This window comes from Raphanus sativus, chromosome 3 (genome assembly GCF_000801105.2).
Source record: "Raphanus sativus cultivar WK10039 chromosome 3, ASM80110v3, whole genome shotgun sequence".
NCBI lineage: Eukaryota > Viridiplantae > Streptophyta > Magnoliopsida > Brassicales > Brassicaceae > Raphanus > Raphanus sativus.
In genome coordinates this window covers 3,844,165-3,862,840 of record NC_079513.1, presented here as the reverse complement: position 1 = coordinate 3,862,840, position 18,676 = coordinate 3,844,165, and the positions used below count along the sequence as shown (strand labels likewise).

Below are 18,676 nucleotides of genomic sequence, written 5' to 3'. Positions count from 1 at the left end.
CCGTCTTTCATTATCTCTGCACGTCTGATGAAAATTCATTCTCTTAGACCAATTTCTCAACCCAAACTCTTCTCTTCAGTTGACAGTGATGGGTTTCTTCCCGACAAAGCTTTGGAGTTGAATGATGAAGCTGGATATCGGGTTATGGTACGTTATGTTGTGGTTTGTGTTGTGAATGTTTCTTGCATTATCAGAGAACTGTCACTTATATACATATATATTGGAGCTGACTGATTGAGAATTGAAATTTTGGTTTTGTTTAGGTCCCTGAGGAAGCTCGAGAACTTGAAAGGCAACTCGGACAGGTCAGTAAGGAGAAGAATGAAGCTGTAAGAGGCCAAGACTTTGAGAAGGTATCGTCTTAGAGTTTTTCTTAATGTAGATCAAATCCAATTTTACTGTTTTTACAATTCACTGAGTTTCTTCTCACGACAGGCTCGTTCTCACCGTCACCGACAAATATAGGTTAGAGCCGAGATAGCTGCTGTTTTAGCGACAGGCAAAGAAGTGAACAAAGCTGAGACCGAAGCTGGCCAAGAAGGAGGAAGTCGTGAAAGCCATTAGCAGAGCCATCAGACGTCCACATGTTGGTCTCAACTTTTGCGAACCGCCCCATAGCAAGTTTCATCTTCTCAGAGGAAGCAATTACCCGTCTCGACGTGAGTGAGTTCATGGAACGTCACAATATTTTAAAAGGTCAATAAAGTTACACGGAAGGTGGTCAGCTCGGGAGGGCTCTTTGGACGTTTCTGCACAGTCTTGCTGCGCAGGTTGAGTTTTACACTGTCTTTACTATCTCTAAACACTCTCTTTACTTTTTTCGAGTTAAAAGATAGGTGATAGTGTTTTATGGTTCACTTTAGGTTGCCCTCTGTTCAGTAATTTACAGTGATATAGAGACCACATCAGAAGTTTCTTTATTGTCATCTGTATCCAGAAAGACAAAACAGGGAGCAAAAGAAGGATGTTTAAGAACTGGTACAACTGTTCCTACTCTATCTAATTTATAGATGTCAGTTTATTAGATCGAGTTGAAACTGGTAGTAATACAGCCTTTTAGAGAATGATTTATTTCATGTGTTCTTTTATCATTAAGCTTCTTTTGATTTATTTTCGATCTGTTAGATGGAGATACCTTGTAGAGAATATGCGCTCATCACTTCGAACTTCCTCCTGGGGTAAACTTTTTTAAAAGGATAATTACCATTTGCTGTAGTTGATTTTAATCAATAGTTAACTCTTCTTTGTTTGGTTCATGATAAATCGAATACTCCACAAGATGAATCTCAGGAGGAGTTCTCACAGTGGCTTTGCCATGTACACAACACCGTAAATAGCAGGTAAATTTAAAGTACACAGTTATAATATTGTATGTGTTGTAAAATAGATCAATTTTTTATAATTTACATATTATTGTACTAACACTCTAAAACGTATTGTAAGGTTTATGGAGGTGGAGTAACCGAAGTACCAGTAACCAATCTAGAGAAAAACACAACAACTTACGGAACAAAGCACTTCTAATACGGTTAGTGTTATTCTAATCTATTATAACTCTTTTCTAAACTGAAAGAAAAGTAGGACAGTGTAGAATATGTTATTAGGTTGACGAACCCAGGATTTAGTATAGGACTTTCAGTGATGTGGCTTAATATTTACTTGCCTCAGTGATGCATATAGGAGTTTATGATATATAGTGATAGTCTTATATGGTGGTGGTAGTTATGTAGAAATCCAGTGAATAGCAAAGCTTTATTTCGATTAGTTATTGGAAATAAAAAAACAAATGTTCTTCGTATTTGAAAAAATAAAATTTCTGAACCAGCATAAATTCTTGAACGACAATTTCCATCCAACCCATCTTTTGACATCTGCAAATATCAAAAGTTTAAATTTAATTAAAACCTCAAAATTACACAGCAAACATAAACCATAGCAGATTTCAAATTCTCAAAAACACATACCTTATGATCTAAAATGTTAAAGGTTGTTGAAAACTTGTTTGAAAACTACATTCATAGTTTTTTCTGAGGTTTGCCATCTTCATCAAGTATCAAAATTTTCAAACATTTTTTCGAAGTGACTCTAGATACAGCAACATATAGCTGACCATGAGAAAAGACAGGTCTTGGTAGATAAAGACCAACTTTAGATAGTGACTGCCCTTGGCTTTTGTTGATTGTTATTGCAAAAGCCACAGCTAGAGGTAGTTGCCTTCTGCGCATTTTGAAAGGCAATCTGGTGTCTGATGGAGTTATCAACAATCTAGGGATATCAACTGTTTCACCAACTCGTTCCCCTGTTAAAATCTTTGCTGTAACCATGAAATCCATTAGCTGAGTGATCTGCAGCCTCGTCCCATTCATCAAGCCATCAGAAGGCGCTATGTTTCTGAGAATCATAACCGGACAACCTACCTTTAGTCTAAGAGAATGATTTGGTAAACCAGAAACCTTAATCGTATTCAGGAAATCAGGACTTAGAGCTTCGTTGTTAACAGAACTTGTATCAGAGGGATCAATGCTATCGGCACTGTTATAAATTTTCTCCTCACCTGAAAGCAAGTAACAAATTTAGGACTATATGATACACACATATTAAAAGCCACATAAAATAATTTATAAAAGAAAGTTACCATCTAACTGATCGAGCATATACTCATTTACTCTGTTAACATCCTCGTTAGTTGGACATAGGATAGCTCTCTCCTGAAAAAACTTGGGGTCTTTGTGTTCATGCAATGAATTTGAATCTCCATATATCTCATCGCTGATTGCTTGTATAGGATCATTAGATTCCGTAATCAAAAACTCAGAGGGGATTTCAATCTCTGCCTCACCATCATTAGGCTCAGCAATTTTTCCATCACCGACCTTTAATATCCACTCTGAAAATTCCTGTAGATCCTTTGACTCTTCTATTGACAATTCGGCTGATAGCAATCTCATATTCTTGGTGAGGTTGAGCACTTTGCAGTGCTCCCATAGATACGATGAGTTGAGTGAGGCCATCACAACTTCAGCTCGGCCAGCTCCATTTATAACAGGCAACACCTGTCTAAAATCACCACCAAAACAATAACCTTTCCACCAAAGGGCTGTGTGTCGTGCTCCCCACAATATCAGATAAACTTCTATCCAAAGCTTCAAAACAATGCTTGCTCATCATAGGCGCTTCATCCCATATAATAAGTGAAGATGCTTTCACTAAATTTGCTTGATCAGATCCAGGCTTTATAGTGCATGACGAAAACTCGTCTGGATTAAGGGGAATACCGAATCTGGAATGAGCTGTCCGACCCCCTTGCAACAACAACGATGCAATGCCACTGGAAGCAACGTTTAGGACAATATCTCCCCGAGATCTGATAGCTGCAGAAAGCAATTTCCAGAGAAAAGTTTTTCCAGTCCCACCAAAACCGCTAACAAAAAACATTCCACCATCTCTTTTATTAACTGCCGAAAGAATCTGGTCATATATGTTCCTTTGCTCGCAGGTCATTTTTGAAATATCTCTATCCAGAGTTTCTAACAAAGATGAACGGCAATAGCTGCGCTCGTCTAACACCAAGACATTATCATCGTGACTGCTTAAGACTGGCAATTTCGGCATAGTTGTGAATCTTGTTAAAGAAGTACCATTACGCTTCAAAACTTTCTCTATCTCGAGCAAAGCATACTTCTTTTTATCATCATCACTCAGCAATAGACCTACAATAAAAACAAAAAGAAAAGGCGTGTCAAGTAACTTATATTTCACAACATATTAACCACGCATTATGAAACAATCTGTGCCAAAATAAAAAGCTAACCTGGTCTATTTAAGTCTCTTCTCCTGTTATACTCTATATCTTCAGATAAAAACTGCCAAGTGCTTTCCCATACAGTCTCTGGTTTCGATAAAGTGTTACTCATAAGCATCATAACGAACACTTTCCTTAGCTCACTTGCTGTGCTTTCAAAACTTCTTCTTACAATGTCATCAATGTACTCCTGATCATCATCTAATAACCCACGAGCATAACATGCTGCTTTGTAGCTCGGATACAGAACATTCTCATAAGTCTTGATGTCCTCATAACTGGTGGGTCATTTGACAACATTCAACAATACACGCAAGAAATATGCATCTTCCTGCGATCTAGGAGCATAAGTAATCCTTCCTAGAGCAAAACCTCGTTTCCTTCTTTTCCACATCTTTGACTTTTTGTTGTAAGTAAAGAAGTTTGGAATCTGAGCATAGGTCAATGTTCTTGCAAGCTCGTCGATTTTACACAACTCAAACCAAGCTAAAAACATGGTATTTTTAATGAGCTTGCGACTGACGACTGCTTTCAATTTATCTTTCCCTCTGAACGTAACCAGTTGCTTATCGGGGAGGTGGAAACTAAGCTTCTCAACAGCAGTTGAATGATAGTGAATGGGAAATTTGAAAACTCTCCACGTTCCTTCACATGTGGAGACATACCTGCAAGATCAAATTGAAGGTGATGTAAATCGCAGGAAATCTCAATAAATTTGGATACTGCAACTGTCTGATGTTAATATACCTGCAATCGAAGAATTCCTTGAGTTCATTCCTTTTTTTTTCCATCTTCTCCTTAGTAAGCTCAACATCTCCTAACTCACTTGCAACAATATTGTCTGGGGGTTCCACGGCAACTGTGACACGATCCTGTCCTTTATTAATGTATTTGAATAAATACTTAATAGACCCAACTTGGTTGCACCACTCAACGTTAATATGAGCTCTGAAAAGAAGAGATAATTTCCTGTTATAAGGAATGACATATCGATTGTCACACTTCACCCCATTCTTCAAAACAAAGTGTTCCGACTCTTGACGCCTTCTGTAAACAGGAAATCCTTCACTATTAATAGTGGTCTTCTCAGCAAATGGCTTAGGATATGACTTAGAGCAACGTCTATTCTCCATACATGGTGATTTCATATTAGCTGGTCCACATGGTCCATGAATCATCATATCCTTAATCACCTCATAAAGCTCGGGTTCATCTTTTTTATTAGGAATCTCTGCCGAAATGATATTATCAATATCGTCTGTTGTAGGAAGCTTAATTTTCTTCATGAATAAGAGAATGTGAGCATGTGGTAAACCACGTTTCTGGAACTCAATGGTGTACATAGCTGTTTCAAAGGAAAAAAAATAATGAAAATCATAGATACAGAAGTTAAAGATAATCAGCAACTTTAAACGAAAATTTAAGCCAATCCTGAACTTACCAGATCGTGTCTGTCCCAAAATATTCTTCTTGGTTAATTGATCCATCAATGAATCAAGTTTGATCTTGAAAATCCTACAAGTAATGTCTGATCTGTCTTCAGCCTTTAGCTTCCTTGCCTTAACATACCTTGTGATCTCTGGCCATTTGGGATTACATGTAAAAGTGATGAACAGATCTGGGAATCCAAAATGCTTACATATTGTCATAGCATCCAAGTAATTGTTCCTCATATATCTTGGACTTCCAAGAAATGAAGCTGGTAATGTGAACTCTGATCCTTGGTCACTCATATCCACTTTCCCTGCATTCTCAGACTCTTTAATTGAATCATAGCTATCTGATCGCAAGGAAGGTTGGTTTAACTTCAAATATCGCAGCCGATTAGACTCAATTGTCGTGAATGCATCCACCACAAACTGCTGAAATAGCCTTCTAGAATGTAGGAGAGAATGAGACTCATTCTTGCGTTCATGCATCCGAAAAGCAAAGAATTGCCTCATAGAGATATTAGGCTTCTTATGTTTCTTCGTCTTTTGTGTAACTCCTTTCTTAATACCGAGTCTGAATCCATCTTCTCCATATGTAAACAAAAGAGGATACTGAAGCGCAAGATAGGCGGGATGAATCTCGTTTATTCTCAACAGTTTTCCTGATTTTTGTTGTAGAACAATATCCCTTCTGTCCATATCAAGATTAAAATCTCCAGGAATGAGCGCAGCAACCTCTGAGGCTGTCGGTGTGTCATATGTCCTTCCATCCTTTAACCTCTCACTCACAATCCTTATATGAAAAGAATTATCAGGATCTGTGTTAAAGCGATCCCTTGCTGATCTAAATTGCTTCACGTATGGATTGACTTCATTCAACATCTTCATCAATGCTTCAATAATATCATTCCTGAGTTGATCCTTCTTCTTGACGCTGAGTTTCTGTTTAGCAGAGCTGTAAAACATATAAATAAGATCAATTGTTAAAAAGAAAATGAAAAGGTCTGTTAAAGATGATTTCAACACTCGGGTTTCAAATCCATACGTGATCTTATTTTTCATTGTGGATACTTGTGAAAATAGTAATATACCTTAAACATTTAGCACGATTTTCGACTTCATTCTCTGTGTCAACTATGTATAGCTGTCCAAACTTTGGTTCGCCTCCATCAGGTGGTGATAAATTACCCAGTAAATGGTAATTTTCTCCTTGAAGCTGAAACATATCAGGGCCTGTACCTTTTTTCAAAGACCTCTCTACTTTACCACCAAGGGAAGTGAAGGAAAACACCATATTATAAGGTCTTATATGTTTATGGAAATGTCTACTTCTTGGATCATCTCCTTCCAAAAGCTTTTTAAGAACTGGTGGTGGTTCTTTCAATAAAGGTAATTGCACTTGACCTTCCATACAACAGAGTGAAAAGGTAGGATTCTTTGCATTTCTCCGTTTGTTTAGGCGTTCTCCATACCACATGATAGCACCACAATGAGAACATTTGTAGTCAGGATCACCTTCATCTAAATAGTCTGGAAAATTAGAAAAAAAAAAGAAAAATGTAAATAAGACAATAATTGTAAACTATAAATAAGGCATTTATTTTATGATTCATAGTAAATAACACACGGAATTGATACCATTTTCATCGAAATATTTCTTCTTAGCTGAATTAGGCGCCATTACAACTTCACACCGGGGTTCTGAGATACTGTCCTTATTACTGTTTCTGTTTCTGTTTAGCTCAACCTCTGTTTCGAAATCCACAGTATCATCAAAATCAGAATCCTCATCTTCTGTATCAGTATTCTCTAAAGAAGAACAATCAAAAACTTGTTCGTTATCTGCATCAATTAGCCCTGGAGAAATAAAAAGGAGTTAAATTTCCAAAATATTAAACTACAACATGTAAAAAAAAAACTAATAAAAGGACTGACTACCTCCAAACAAATCAGTTCCAACTAAGCCATCATCTTCATCCAGAGTCTGGGACGATGCATTTAAGTTTGTTGAGGTTGCAATCCTTTTTTTTTCCTCAGATGTGTTATATTAGTAATGTCTTTCAATACATTACATGAACTTTTTGATTGATGGCATCCTTTAGATTTCATAGCTTTGAAGCTCCTCTTTTGTAGATCATCTGTTATGAAACCAATTTAGATTGAAGTGAATATAAAAACATACAGATTAGACTAAATATTTAAGCCATAAACAGGCTAAAAGAACATACTCGACAATGAGGTTAAACAACTTCTGTCGAACTCTGGGGTGTCACTGACTTCGTCTATGATGGTATCGATACCTTAGAAAAAAAGAAAAAAAAAATAACATGTCAAATTTTGTAGATTCACCTCAGACTATTTGTAATAACCAAGATTACATGAAACACTTACCAAGGACACGTCTTCTTTTATTTCTTGGTGTCTGAGGTGAATACTTGCTTATTTGTTCATGAGGTGGAATTGTATAGCTTGGAACTGGGCGGTTTTCAAGGGTTTCGAATAGTCTATAATAAATAGAACTTAATCGAATAGGCTGTTTTGAGATGGAAAGAGAATAACTCAGAGTCCTACCAAGATCATGCATATCATCTAATGGTGTGGGTTTTTTTTTTCGCAGTGTCAAATCCGATTTTATCATCCTCTCTTTTCCGGTTCACCATTTGAGAGAGACGATGTAGAAGTGATGCTTCTGTGACGGAAAGACTGAGCAAAAGGGGGAAGGATGAGATTGATTTTTACCTGATTTTTTTGGAGGTAATGATTTATTTTCGGGTAGTAATTATTGATTGACAATATATGGTTAGCTAAAATTTAGGAAAGTAGTTAATATTAGCGGGTCAATTTAAAAAAAATGATTTGAAAATTGATTAGATTATTTCAGTAATAAATGTCTCTCTTCATATGTTAATTAATAAATACACTATAAATCCATCTAATTTAGTTTAAAAATTTACACTCCATGTAAATTGTGATATCGTCATTTATATTATTTTTAATCATTTTTGAGAATCTTTGCAGTCACGTTAAATATAAAAATGGAGAAGTGAGGAGAAGGAAGTTTATTGCACAGATTCGACCATGTCAAGTCAGGCTTAAACAGGTAACCTCTGTTATTAACTCATATACAATGTTATTTTGTGTCTTTAGTTAGGAGGAATGTAGTATATGAGTTGATTGGTTAGTTAGGCTTCCCCTTAACTTGTGTTTAAGACTGTTCAGATTAGTAATTAGGATATTTTCGATTTTAATAAAAATGGAATAAAAAACATCTTATTATTGGAATAGAACTTTAAAAAAGTAAAATCGAAAACACTGCAAATAATGTATGAAAAATCAGAAAGTAGCATAACTAAAAAAACTTGAAATCATAACACGAAAAGAAACTTGGTGAAAACTCGTTGACATTAAGCTGTCTTTGTCATTTCCTGTTTGATCATCTTGGTGCACGGTTTCTTGGAAGTAGATGAATGGTCAAGAAGATCAGCATCTTCTTCTTTGCGTTTTGAAAAGGGAGTTTTAGGATCTTCACTTGAAATTGAGTCCAACATCAACACCTAAAATGAGTAAGAGCAAACAAAATAAATTATCCTTGCAATACACGGTTAAAGTTATAAACTTATAAATATAAAATCGGTTTGCAAATCTAATAAACTTACACCAGCAGATGACATGGTAGATGAAGATGTCCCAATGTCAGTAGTTGCAATAGAATTGGTCTCAATACTTAGAACTTTATCCCCAGAACAAAGCTCTAATACCATGAAGGTATCTGATCCATTTGTGGTATTATCCGCGCATACTGAGACACCAAAACAGAAAGACTTGCCAATCAGACCAAGAATTGGTTCTGGTAGTATCTCTGGATTTTCAATCTATTACACATTTGAAACACTCTGTCAGATTTAGAAGATGTATATTCACTTAAAAACATACAGATCAAACTTACTTCCGCATAGGAGCCATCCCATAGGTCTTCAGGCGAATGGCCAATGATAGACTGTGCAACTGAGCCTAGTAACATCAAATTACATGTCTCTGTGTCATCTTTGACAACCAGATGAAGCTTGAACCTAATCAGGAAAAATAATAATTAAAATTCACTTCTTCTGAGCAAATAAATCTAAAAAAAAAAAAAACTTACTTAGGTCCCACATTAATGATATTAGCATTACAGACTTCACAACGAAACATAGGTTTGTCAAGTTTTGTAAGCTTCTCATAATCAATATTTGGGAGCTTGTTCACACGTTTCCTGTGACGGTTGCAGCCAATGTAAAACCATGCATAATCAGTGTCAATTTCTTCAATACTGCAAATGATTTTACAAATCTCCACCTACAAATGTATTTCAGTTGATATTAAAATTTAGTAATTGGCAAGGAAGCAATAAGATATGCGTTTAAAACATGACAATAATAATAAACTGAAAAGTTTTGAACCTGACTCCCGTCTATGATTTCAGAAATGGACCTGATCTCAGCATCATTCCAGTCATAAGCTATGCGTTTACCATCCTTCTTTCCAATAGATTTCTCAATAGGAGCAAGTTGTAAATGAGCATCAGATAGGCTACAAAAAAATATAAATCATTAAGCATCATTAGCGCAATAGTTTGTGTAAACAATATAATGTGAAAATACAAATCACAAACCTTTCTGTCAACTCCAAAACTTCAGGTTCTGTTGGATTGAGATAGAGGCGTGATGCACCAAAGGCGTTTGTGATTTGTGCCTCGCCTAGTTCATATTAAAAATTAAATTTAAACTCAAGCAGAATAAATCGTACAACAAACTTATGATGAATCAAGTTACCTCTGAAAAATTGGATCTTTGCAAACCTTAGCAAACAAACAATAGTTTGATCTTTAAACTCATCCACAAATGCTTCTATTTGCTCAGCATAACTTTCCCACAGACAACATGCAAGGTCGTTTCCCCTGTATAATTAAAGGTTTGACATCACGATCTGTAAAGGCAAAAATGTTTTATTGGAATGTCAAGTCAAAATAGAGGTAAAATCGAACTTACTGTGAGTCAATTAACCTAAACTCGACCCTTTTCTTGTCTACACCTTGTGCTCTGACGGTTTGAACATTACCAAGCTCATGAACTCTACCTATCACATCTGAAAGAAAACCCAAATATATCAATTTTCGCCATAGTAAATACATCTTACAAAATAAGAATAAGTAGAGAAAATATAGATAAATTTAATACATATAAGGTAGGGAACCTCTTTACTTGTTGCCTTTTGAACGTCCTCATAATTGGCAGGAGAGAGGAAGAGACGATCATCCTTTAGATCAGAACCTCTTACCACAGTGTCATCAGCAATGGTCATCTTGTAGCGATGTCTGGTTGTTTTGAACTTGCCACCAGCTGGATTGAGTTGCATATTTTCAATAACTCCCCATTTTCCTTGAGATAGCTCTCGTTGAACACGGTACATAAGGGTTTTTTTGCAAGAGGCCTGAATTTTATTTCCCTATGAATCATAAAAATAGTATTATTAGGTCATGTTCTAAAACCGTTAGGTGAGTATAATCGAGAAAACATATAGAAACTGATGACTTACCCATTGGTCTGCTAAAACCATCTCAAATGTATCACCAAAAGCAGTGTTCTGCCTCCAAGAATGTAAACACTTGACCTGAACTCGCCAGTTACTCTTAAAAGGGCGTAGTTTTGTGAGAGGATGAAAAGTAGTGAGAGTTGACATTTTGAGAGAGGCTTTGTGAATGATATGGTTGAGACCCAACTTTATCAAAGGTATATATAGGTATGTAAAATTAGGTTATCAATCTTGCAAATTACGCCGTCGGTAATTATTTATTGCATTAGTTTTTATTAATTAGCATTATACAGCGAATATACTAACAGATTTTATTCCCAAATCTGTAAATTTGTTAGAAAGTTAACGTAATAAGAGGAAGATATGATTTAAAGGTATTTAGTTAGGCGTGATTTGCAAGTATTGTAATCAAAAAAAATATTCTTTAGGTAGTAATGTAAAAGATATGATATTGTATTTGTTAGGTTGATTGGCTATAATCTAGGAATTATTTGTGGAGGACAATCTAGTTTAGGAAAATCGTAAATATAGAAGATTTTTTCAGAATTTAATACATGCAATTGGTTAAGAAATATATTGTTATAAAATTTTAAATATAGAAAATATGATATCTCGGTTTACATTAATTTATATGTTTCTAATTGATTGTTATGATTCTTCAGTGAACCGATGCAAACCGGAGGTATGACATCTTCAGAATTGGAGATTGGCAAAGAGGAAGGTAATATCACAAATTTATACAATGGTTGGTTTAGCAACGATTTCTAATTGAATGGTTTAGTAATATTGGAAAACTTTGTGTTTTATAAATTACAAACAATGATATGTAAGGAACCAATGATGTAGTGGTTTAGTGAAAGGTTATCAATAATTTAAAAGTGGTTCAATGATTTAGCATGGTTTATTAATTATGAAATCGATTTTGGTTTCATAAGAAATGGGCTTCATCGATTTTAAAGGAAGCAGCCTACGATTTTTTAAAATTTAAGTCACTCAGTGTTTTAGTATCAGTGGCACAAACATGTAATTTTTGTGCAAAAGTCTGGGCTAAGTACATTTTGTACTCCTGTTTTAATAGTTTAGATGAAATCGATTTTGGTTTCATAAGAAATGGGCTTCATCGATTTTAAAGGAAGCAGCCCACGATTTTTTAAAATTTAAGTCAAAACTCAGTGTTTTAGTATCAGTGGCACAAACATGTAATTTTTGTGCAAAAGTCTGGGCTAAGTACATTTTATACTCCTGTTTTAATAGTTTAGATTTGTATTTTTTAAAAAAATCTAATATTTTTATTTATTCATCTAGGTGGCACATTGACTGGTAATAAGAAATGAAATGAATTTGAATGTTCATTATAGAGAGGGAATCTAAGTATTGTTTGTATAAAAATAATAGTCAATAGAGAGAGTTAATAATTTAGTATTCGTGGTTTACTCTTAACTCTATATATCTGTGAGATGCAATCATGTCGTCAAAAGTTAGGGCAAGGAAGGAGCAATCACCGGATAATATCCACAGTCACTGATGATGTCACTTCCAGGTGATCTCATTATTGATATCATGGCACGTGTGACGTGTACCCATAAGCTATTATCGACCGTCTCTCGGTTTCTAGAGTTTCCAATCAATTGTCGCATCCCCTGAACTATACATGAGATATCCTTGTTAGGTTGCACCGAACAATGTCTATATGCTATTCTTTTCAATTTTGAAACTGAAGACGACCGATTGTATATTCTCCACCGGAAAGTCAACAGGAATTGCTTGGTCCTCCTAATCCCATCGCTTCCTCCTATGGAACAGTTTGGATTCTATATTGCCATGGGTCCCGAGATATATGAGGTGACTGATTTATGCATCGACTGTAGATATCACACAATGCAGTTCTTATCCGACATCCCTATGCTCATGAGGTATGATAAGGTCGCTGACACGTAATAATTGCGAGTCAATGTGTTTGATAAAAAACAAGCGAGAAACAAATAACACTTGTGTTTGTCTAGTTGGATAATACAAAGATAACGGCTGCTTGTTGTTCCGTTAAGATGATTGTTGTCCTTAACTCGTAGCTTATTTTTCATGGCAGTTTGAACATGTTAGTATTTACCGGAAAATCCAGTACGAATTCGTAACGTAAATGTTACTTTTTTTATCATGACCTTGTATCCGAATGTCTTGAAAGGAATCCGACTATCGCCTATTGACCGTTTCAAAAATCTGGGCATTGCCCGCCAGAGAACCCGTCGAAGGCATCCATAAAGGCTAATGATCATCCCATATTAAGTCATCAGTGGCCACGCGCAGCAGATTTGAGCTTCTCTTTATTGAATTCAAAGGTCTCTCAAGACAATCACCACAAATTTACGAGAGATAACCTCGAACCCTCGACCTTGCGGACAACAGTAGGAAACACATACCACTCAACTACTGACATGTGGTTAACGTAAATATTACTTAAACTGAAACTATTATTTATGGTCAGTTTAAGTGTTTTTTTTCTTAAAATATGAATAGTTTATTTTAATTCATGTTTGAATTATTTTATTTTCTTCTTAAAATATGAACAGTTTATTTTGTGATATTTTTGACTGAATGTATTTTTGAAAAGTAATGGTAAATTTAGGATATATTAAGCAATTTCTCTTAGAATAAACTATACACTTATTTAAAATTGAAAGTAAAACATTAATTAGTTATTATATATATTTAATTCATAAATACTTATACTCATTGTAAGAGTACATGATAATCACCTACTGCAATATTACTAAATACGAGTTAGTGTGTATATATGTGCTACGTTAATAATTGATTTCAAACTCAAGTTGGTAGCTCGTAAGCAGTAATAATGTTATCTATAGAAACTAAAGATATGTATTATGGCTATTTATAACAAAACGTATGAGTTGTAATTTATAGAGCAAAAAACTATGGAACAAACTATAGCTTAATACACATGTATCAATCTATCTATCTGGAAGTCACGGATCCGTATCCGTTCCAACTCTTTCAATCCTTTTAAAACGATACCAAAAATGCAAAAAAAAAAATTGATTGTTTTTCGTTGTCTTTAGTCTTTCGGAGGCACCCGTCTCATGTGATAAAGCAGAAATAGAGCGATCAAAACCAATAAGTTATGATGTGATCTTGTGAGCGGTAACGCTCGTAATAAATATGGCTTTGCACCAGTGTTATCCAGATTCAACACTTGATAATATTTCGATATACATTTTCAATAACGAATCTTGACGTTGCGTGTCGTTATAGTTTTGCGCAAATCTTACATGCTGCATTGCATCATTGCATGACTGTTGACGGATCCATTTGAAGATGTCTCAATTTGTGTTCCTGTTAAGGAACACAGCTATGTGCTGTCTAACAAAATTTTGCGATAGAAAATGAAAGACTAAAAAGTGGAAACATAACAATCAGAAATATTAAAAAAATCGGTGAACATAGGGCTAAAATAAGTGAACCCACGGGAGTCATGATCCCATCTTCACCTTCCCAAACTATCAAGATACTAAGACAAGAGACTACATATGTCACTCTTCTTTTGGAATTAAGGCTATATAAACCCTAGATGGGCACAAGGTTCCATACAACACAACACATACACCAACAGATTAAACATGAAGCTTCTTCATGGACTCGCTTTAGTTTTTCTATTAGCTGCTGCGAGTTGCAAAGCTGATGAAGAAATTACTTGCGAAGAGAACATACCATTCACATGTAGTAACACTGCTAAATTAAGCAGTAAAAGCTTCCGAAAAGACTTCATCTTCGGTGTTGCATCTTCTGCTTACCAGGCATGTAACAAATGTTGATATACCGTACTTTTTGACATATAAAAAATACAATTCAAAAACACTAAAATGAAACTTTGCATGGTTGTCTCTTTTCATTTCAGATCGAAGGAGGGAGAGGTCGTGGTGTTAACGTTTGGGATGGCTTCACTCACCGATACCCTGGTATGCCGTTTGCACGGTGACATCTATATTTATATGTGAGATGAATGTTGGTTACATATACACATATTAATGTATTTGTAATTAATATCAGAGAAAGCTGGGTCAGATTTGAAGAATGGAGACACTACTTGTGAGTCATATACGAGATGGCAGGTTAATTTCTCAGTATACTCATGACTGAACTATATATGTATAAAAACCATACTTGTGGATTGAAATGATATTTAAATTTATATTTAAATTGCAGAAAGATGTAGACGTGATGGGCGAACTCAATGCTACTGGCTACAGATTCTCCTTTGCGTGGTCAAGAATCATTCCAAGTATGTACATATTATCGATCAATGTATATATGTATATTTTTATTTTTATTGGGATCATTTAGTTGAAAGAGTACTAATTAATGTGTGATATATATACGTGAGCAGAAGGAAAGGTGAGTAGGGGAGTGAACCAAGGAGGTCTTGAATACTACCACAAACTCATAGATGCACTCCTCGAGAAGAATATAACGCCTTTCGTTACCCTCTACCACTGGGACCTTCCTCAAACACTCCAAGATGAGTATGAAGGTTTCTTGGACCGCCAGATCATGTATGTGCTATGCTTCTTAATTATATTCGAATTGATAGAAGAATAAGATTTAGTCTTAATTACATATATTACTGAAATGATTATATACTAATATGCACACAGACAAGATTTCAAAGATTACGCGGATCTATGTTTCAAAGAATTTGGTGGAAAGGTCAAGCATTGGATCACGATCAACCAGCTATACACAGTACCTACAAGAGGCTATGCCATCGGAACAGATGCACCTGGTCGATGTTCTCCTATGGTTGATTCCAAGCACAGGTGTTACGGCGGAAATTCTTCAACAGAACCCTACATCGTTGCACATAACCAGCTTCTTGCTCATGCCACCATCGTCGATCTTTACAGGACCAAATATAAGGTGAGTTGTCTCCATATGTGAAAAGGTTGTCTAAATCTAACATATCCGATTCTAATGTATAGTTATATATACACACATATATCACGTGATGAACAGTTCCAAAAAGGGAAAATTGGACCTGTGATGATAACTAGATGGTTTCTTCCATATGATGAGTCTGATCCTGCCTCCATAGAAGCAGCTGAGAGGATGAACCAATTCTTCCATGGATGGTATATATAATTTTATATATTACCAAAAATGAATCAGTATGTATTTTATATATTTATAATGAAACAAAAATATACATGGATCAGGTACATGGAGCCGCTAACAAAGGGTAGATACCCAGACATCATGAGGCAGATTGTGGGTAGTCGGCTTCCTAACTTCACCGAGGAAGAAGCCGAACTCGTTGCTGGTTCATATGATTTTCTTGGTCTCAACTATTACGTCACTCAGTACGCCCAGCCGAAACCGAACCCATATCCTTCAGTGACACACACTGCCATGATGGACGCTGGCGTAAAGCTCACATGTACGAGAACATTACCACTTAGTTACAACCTTTCTGTATATAAATATATATATATATATATCTCCTTTTTGTTACAACATACATACTTTGTGAGTGACCGTCAGTTATTTCTTCCTTGTGTTTACAGATGATAATTCACGTGGTGAATTTGTTGGTCCACTGGTATATATGAATGATCATCGTCCCCTATGATTTCTCTTTTATTTTTTCTATTTGCAATATAACACCACTTAGGTTCTTCTTATTGATATGTATGTATGTGTTTGCTTCCTTTTCTCAGTTCGTTGAAGACAAAGACAACGGTAACAGCTATTACTACCCAAAAGGGATTTATTATGTAATGGACTACTTCAAAACCAAATACGGCGACCCATTAATCTATGTCACCGAGAATGGTGAGTTATACATACTACTCTTACATACATGTACTAATTAGTGTATTTCGAAATAAATCCAAGAAACTTACTTTCAAATATTGTGTACTTTTTCATGTTATGGCGGTTAATTAGGATTTAGTAGTCCCGGTTCAGAAAACCGTGTGCAAGCTATTGCCGATTACAAGCGAATTGATTATCTATGCAGTCATCTATGTTTTCTCCGCAAGGTCATCAAGTGAGTGGATGCTATTATAAATGATTTTCTTCATACTGTTATCTTCTTCTTTTCTGGTAACATTTATATACATGATTTTTCTTGTTTTCAGGGAGAAGGGTGTCAACGTGAGAGGATACTTTGCATGGTCTCTTGGAGATAATTATGAATTCTGTAAAGGTTTTACCGTCAGATTTGGACTCAGTTATGTTAATTGGGACGATATCGACGATAGAAACCTCAAAGAATCGGGTAAATGGTACCAGAGATTCATTAACGGGACCGCTAAAAATCATGCGAAACAAGATTTCCTCCGCTCAAGCCTTTCATCCCAGAGTCAGAAGAAGAGGCTTGCTGATGCATGAAACACTTTCCACCATCAGATCATCTCTGTGTCTCTCACTCTTCCTACTTGCTCCATAGTTAAGGAGCTTCTTCTGTCTACAATGTACTAAATAAATAATCTTAATAAAAAGATGATCAATTACTAGTGAATAAAAATAATTTATCTACAACTACATTATGACAAGTCAAGAGGATGAGGAAAGATGGAAATAACAAAATTTAAATAGAAAACAGTCAGAAATCGCAAACTAGTTTAATGTAAAAAACATTAATAAACCGATTAGCCTAAATTCACTAATTAGTTTAATAAGTTCAACTTGCATAATAAAATGTATATTCAACATAATAAACAATAACCAAATCTAAGACAACGTCAAAAGTAACTAACGCAAAGGTCTATCATCCTCAACTGAAACTTAATGGGATTTTACATATGATATTTTATTATTCATATAAATTTGAGAAATTAAGGGTCATATACATAGCAGGAAAAATATTAAGTATATACACATAACAATAGGATGGCTATGATATTGTCTATATACTAATGAATAAACTATCCTGCCCGTGAGTTTTATTAACCAAATGATTTTTTTTCTTTTGATATTTTGTTTGTTGTGATAAGAATTACAAATGGAATCGAACTGTATCTACATCATATATAACTCACCTGAAGAATGAAATAAGAAGAGTCATTGAGAAAAAGAAGAAACAACGACCGCTCCATCAATGGTGGTCAGCGGTGGTTTTGTTCATATCAATCGAATCATACAAGTTAACTGATATCCACAGAATCCATAAATCATTATTAGAGGAACTAATGTAAATATTGTATCGTATCATACGATATACAAAGATTTCTGTAATTATGTTAACTTTCCTTTATTGTCTTTAGGGTTAACGTGAAACATGTACATGTATATAAACTGTTTCGTATGGAATAAGAAAGGCACGCCATTCTCTTCACTGTTTGACAATCATAATAAATAAATAAACAATATTTCATCTCTTTTTAGTTAATTTTGATAGTATAAAATTGTATATTATAAAAATAACTACATATTCCATGAGCAAGAAGCTGGTTATGAAGAAGGAGATTCATGCTGACTCTCAAACTAGTGAGGCATCAGAACAGCCAGCAGACACGGCGGCGAAAGTTTTTCTAGAGTTGGATCTCACTTAGCAAAACTGGCGATTGGGCCGTGTTATGACTCTGAAGGTGTCTCTTATTGAAGGTACACCACTAGCGGATCTAGTCCCGGTCTCGGATACACTGGCCGTTGAAGCCACAAATAACTGGATGCTCAGCCACCAGTGTTCATTCGGAGAGGGCGGTTTTGGCTGCCCAATGATTCTTCCTCACTTGATTGTTTTTGTTGCTTGTGTTTTTCTATTTAGCTTAGTTTAAACTTTTTGTAATTTAAATAAACCGTTTTCGACTAGATTAACTTTACTGTACCGATACAATATTCATTTTTGGGATAAATTAAA

The 18,676-nt window shown here is 35.3% G+C and overlaps 2 protein-coding genes and 1 long non-coding RNA gene across 4 annotated transcripts; 2 read left to right on the top strand and 1 right to left on the bottom strand.

Annotated features, from left to right (window-relative positions):
- The first annotated feature begins 262 nt into the window (after positions 1–262).
- Positions 263–8,063, top strand: LOC108846839 (uncharacterized). Of its 2 annotated transcripts, none has more exons than XR_001948829.2 (7): positions 263–353; positions 436–770; positions 864–978; positions 1,126–1,178; positions 1,280–1,340; positions 1,454–1,528; positions 7,850–8,063. It is a non-coding gene; the product is annotated as an uncharacterized LOC108846839 (long non-coding RNA). The 2 variants fall into 2 exon arrangements; XR_001948828.2 differs by having other exon boundaries at positions 1,444–1,528.
- A 573-nt stretch (positions 8,064–8,636) lies between these two features.
- Positions 8,637–10,950, bottom strand: LOC108844979 (replication protein A 70 kDa DNA-binding subunit B-like). Its single transcript, XM_018618258.1, has 10 exons — positions 10,807–10,950; positions 10,473–10,716; positions 10,260–10,356; positions 10,044–10,168; positions 9,884–9,968; positions 9,672–9,801; positions 9,374–9,567; positions 9,179–9,302; positions 8,889–9,104; positions 8,637–8,786 (listed from the first exon to the last, which is right to left on the bottom strand). The coding sequence occupies exons 1-10, from the start codon at positions 10,948–10,950 to the stop codon at positions 8,637–8,639; spliced, it is 1,509 nt and encodes a 502-aa protein (XP_018473760.1).
- A 3,445-nt stretch (positions 10,951–14,395) lies between these two features.
- On the top strand, positions 14,396–17,355 carry LOC108844212 (myrosinase). The gene is made up of 12 exons (XM_018617435.2): positions 14,396–14,612; positions 14,714–14,774; positions 14,866–14,927; positions 15,022–15,097; positions 15,203–15,368; positions 15,471–15,732; positions 15,829–15,944; positions 16,029–16,249; positions 16,377–16,411; positions 16,530–16,644; positions 16,759–16,861; positions 16,953–17,355. The coding sequence occupies exons 1-12, from the start codon at positions 14,436–14,438 to the stop codon at positions 17,203–17,205; spliced, it is 1,647 nt and encodes a 548-aa protein (XP_018472937.1). The 5' UTR covers positions 14,396–14,435; the 3' UTR covers positions 17,206–17,355.
- The last annotated feature ends 1,321 nt before the right edge of the window (positions 17,356–18,676 follow it).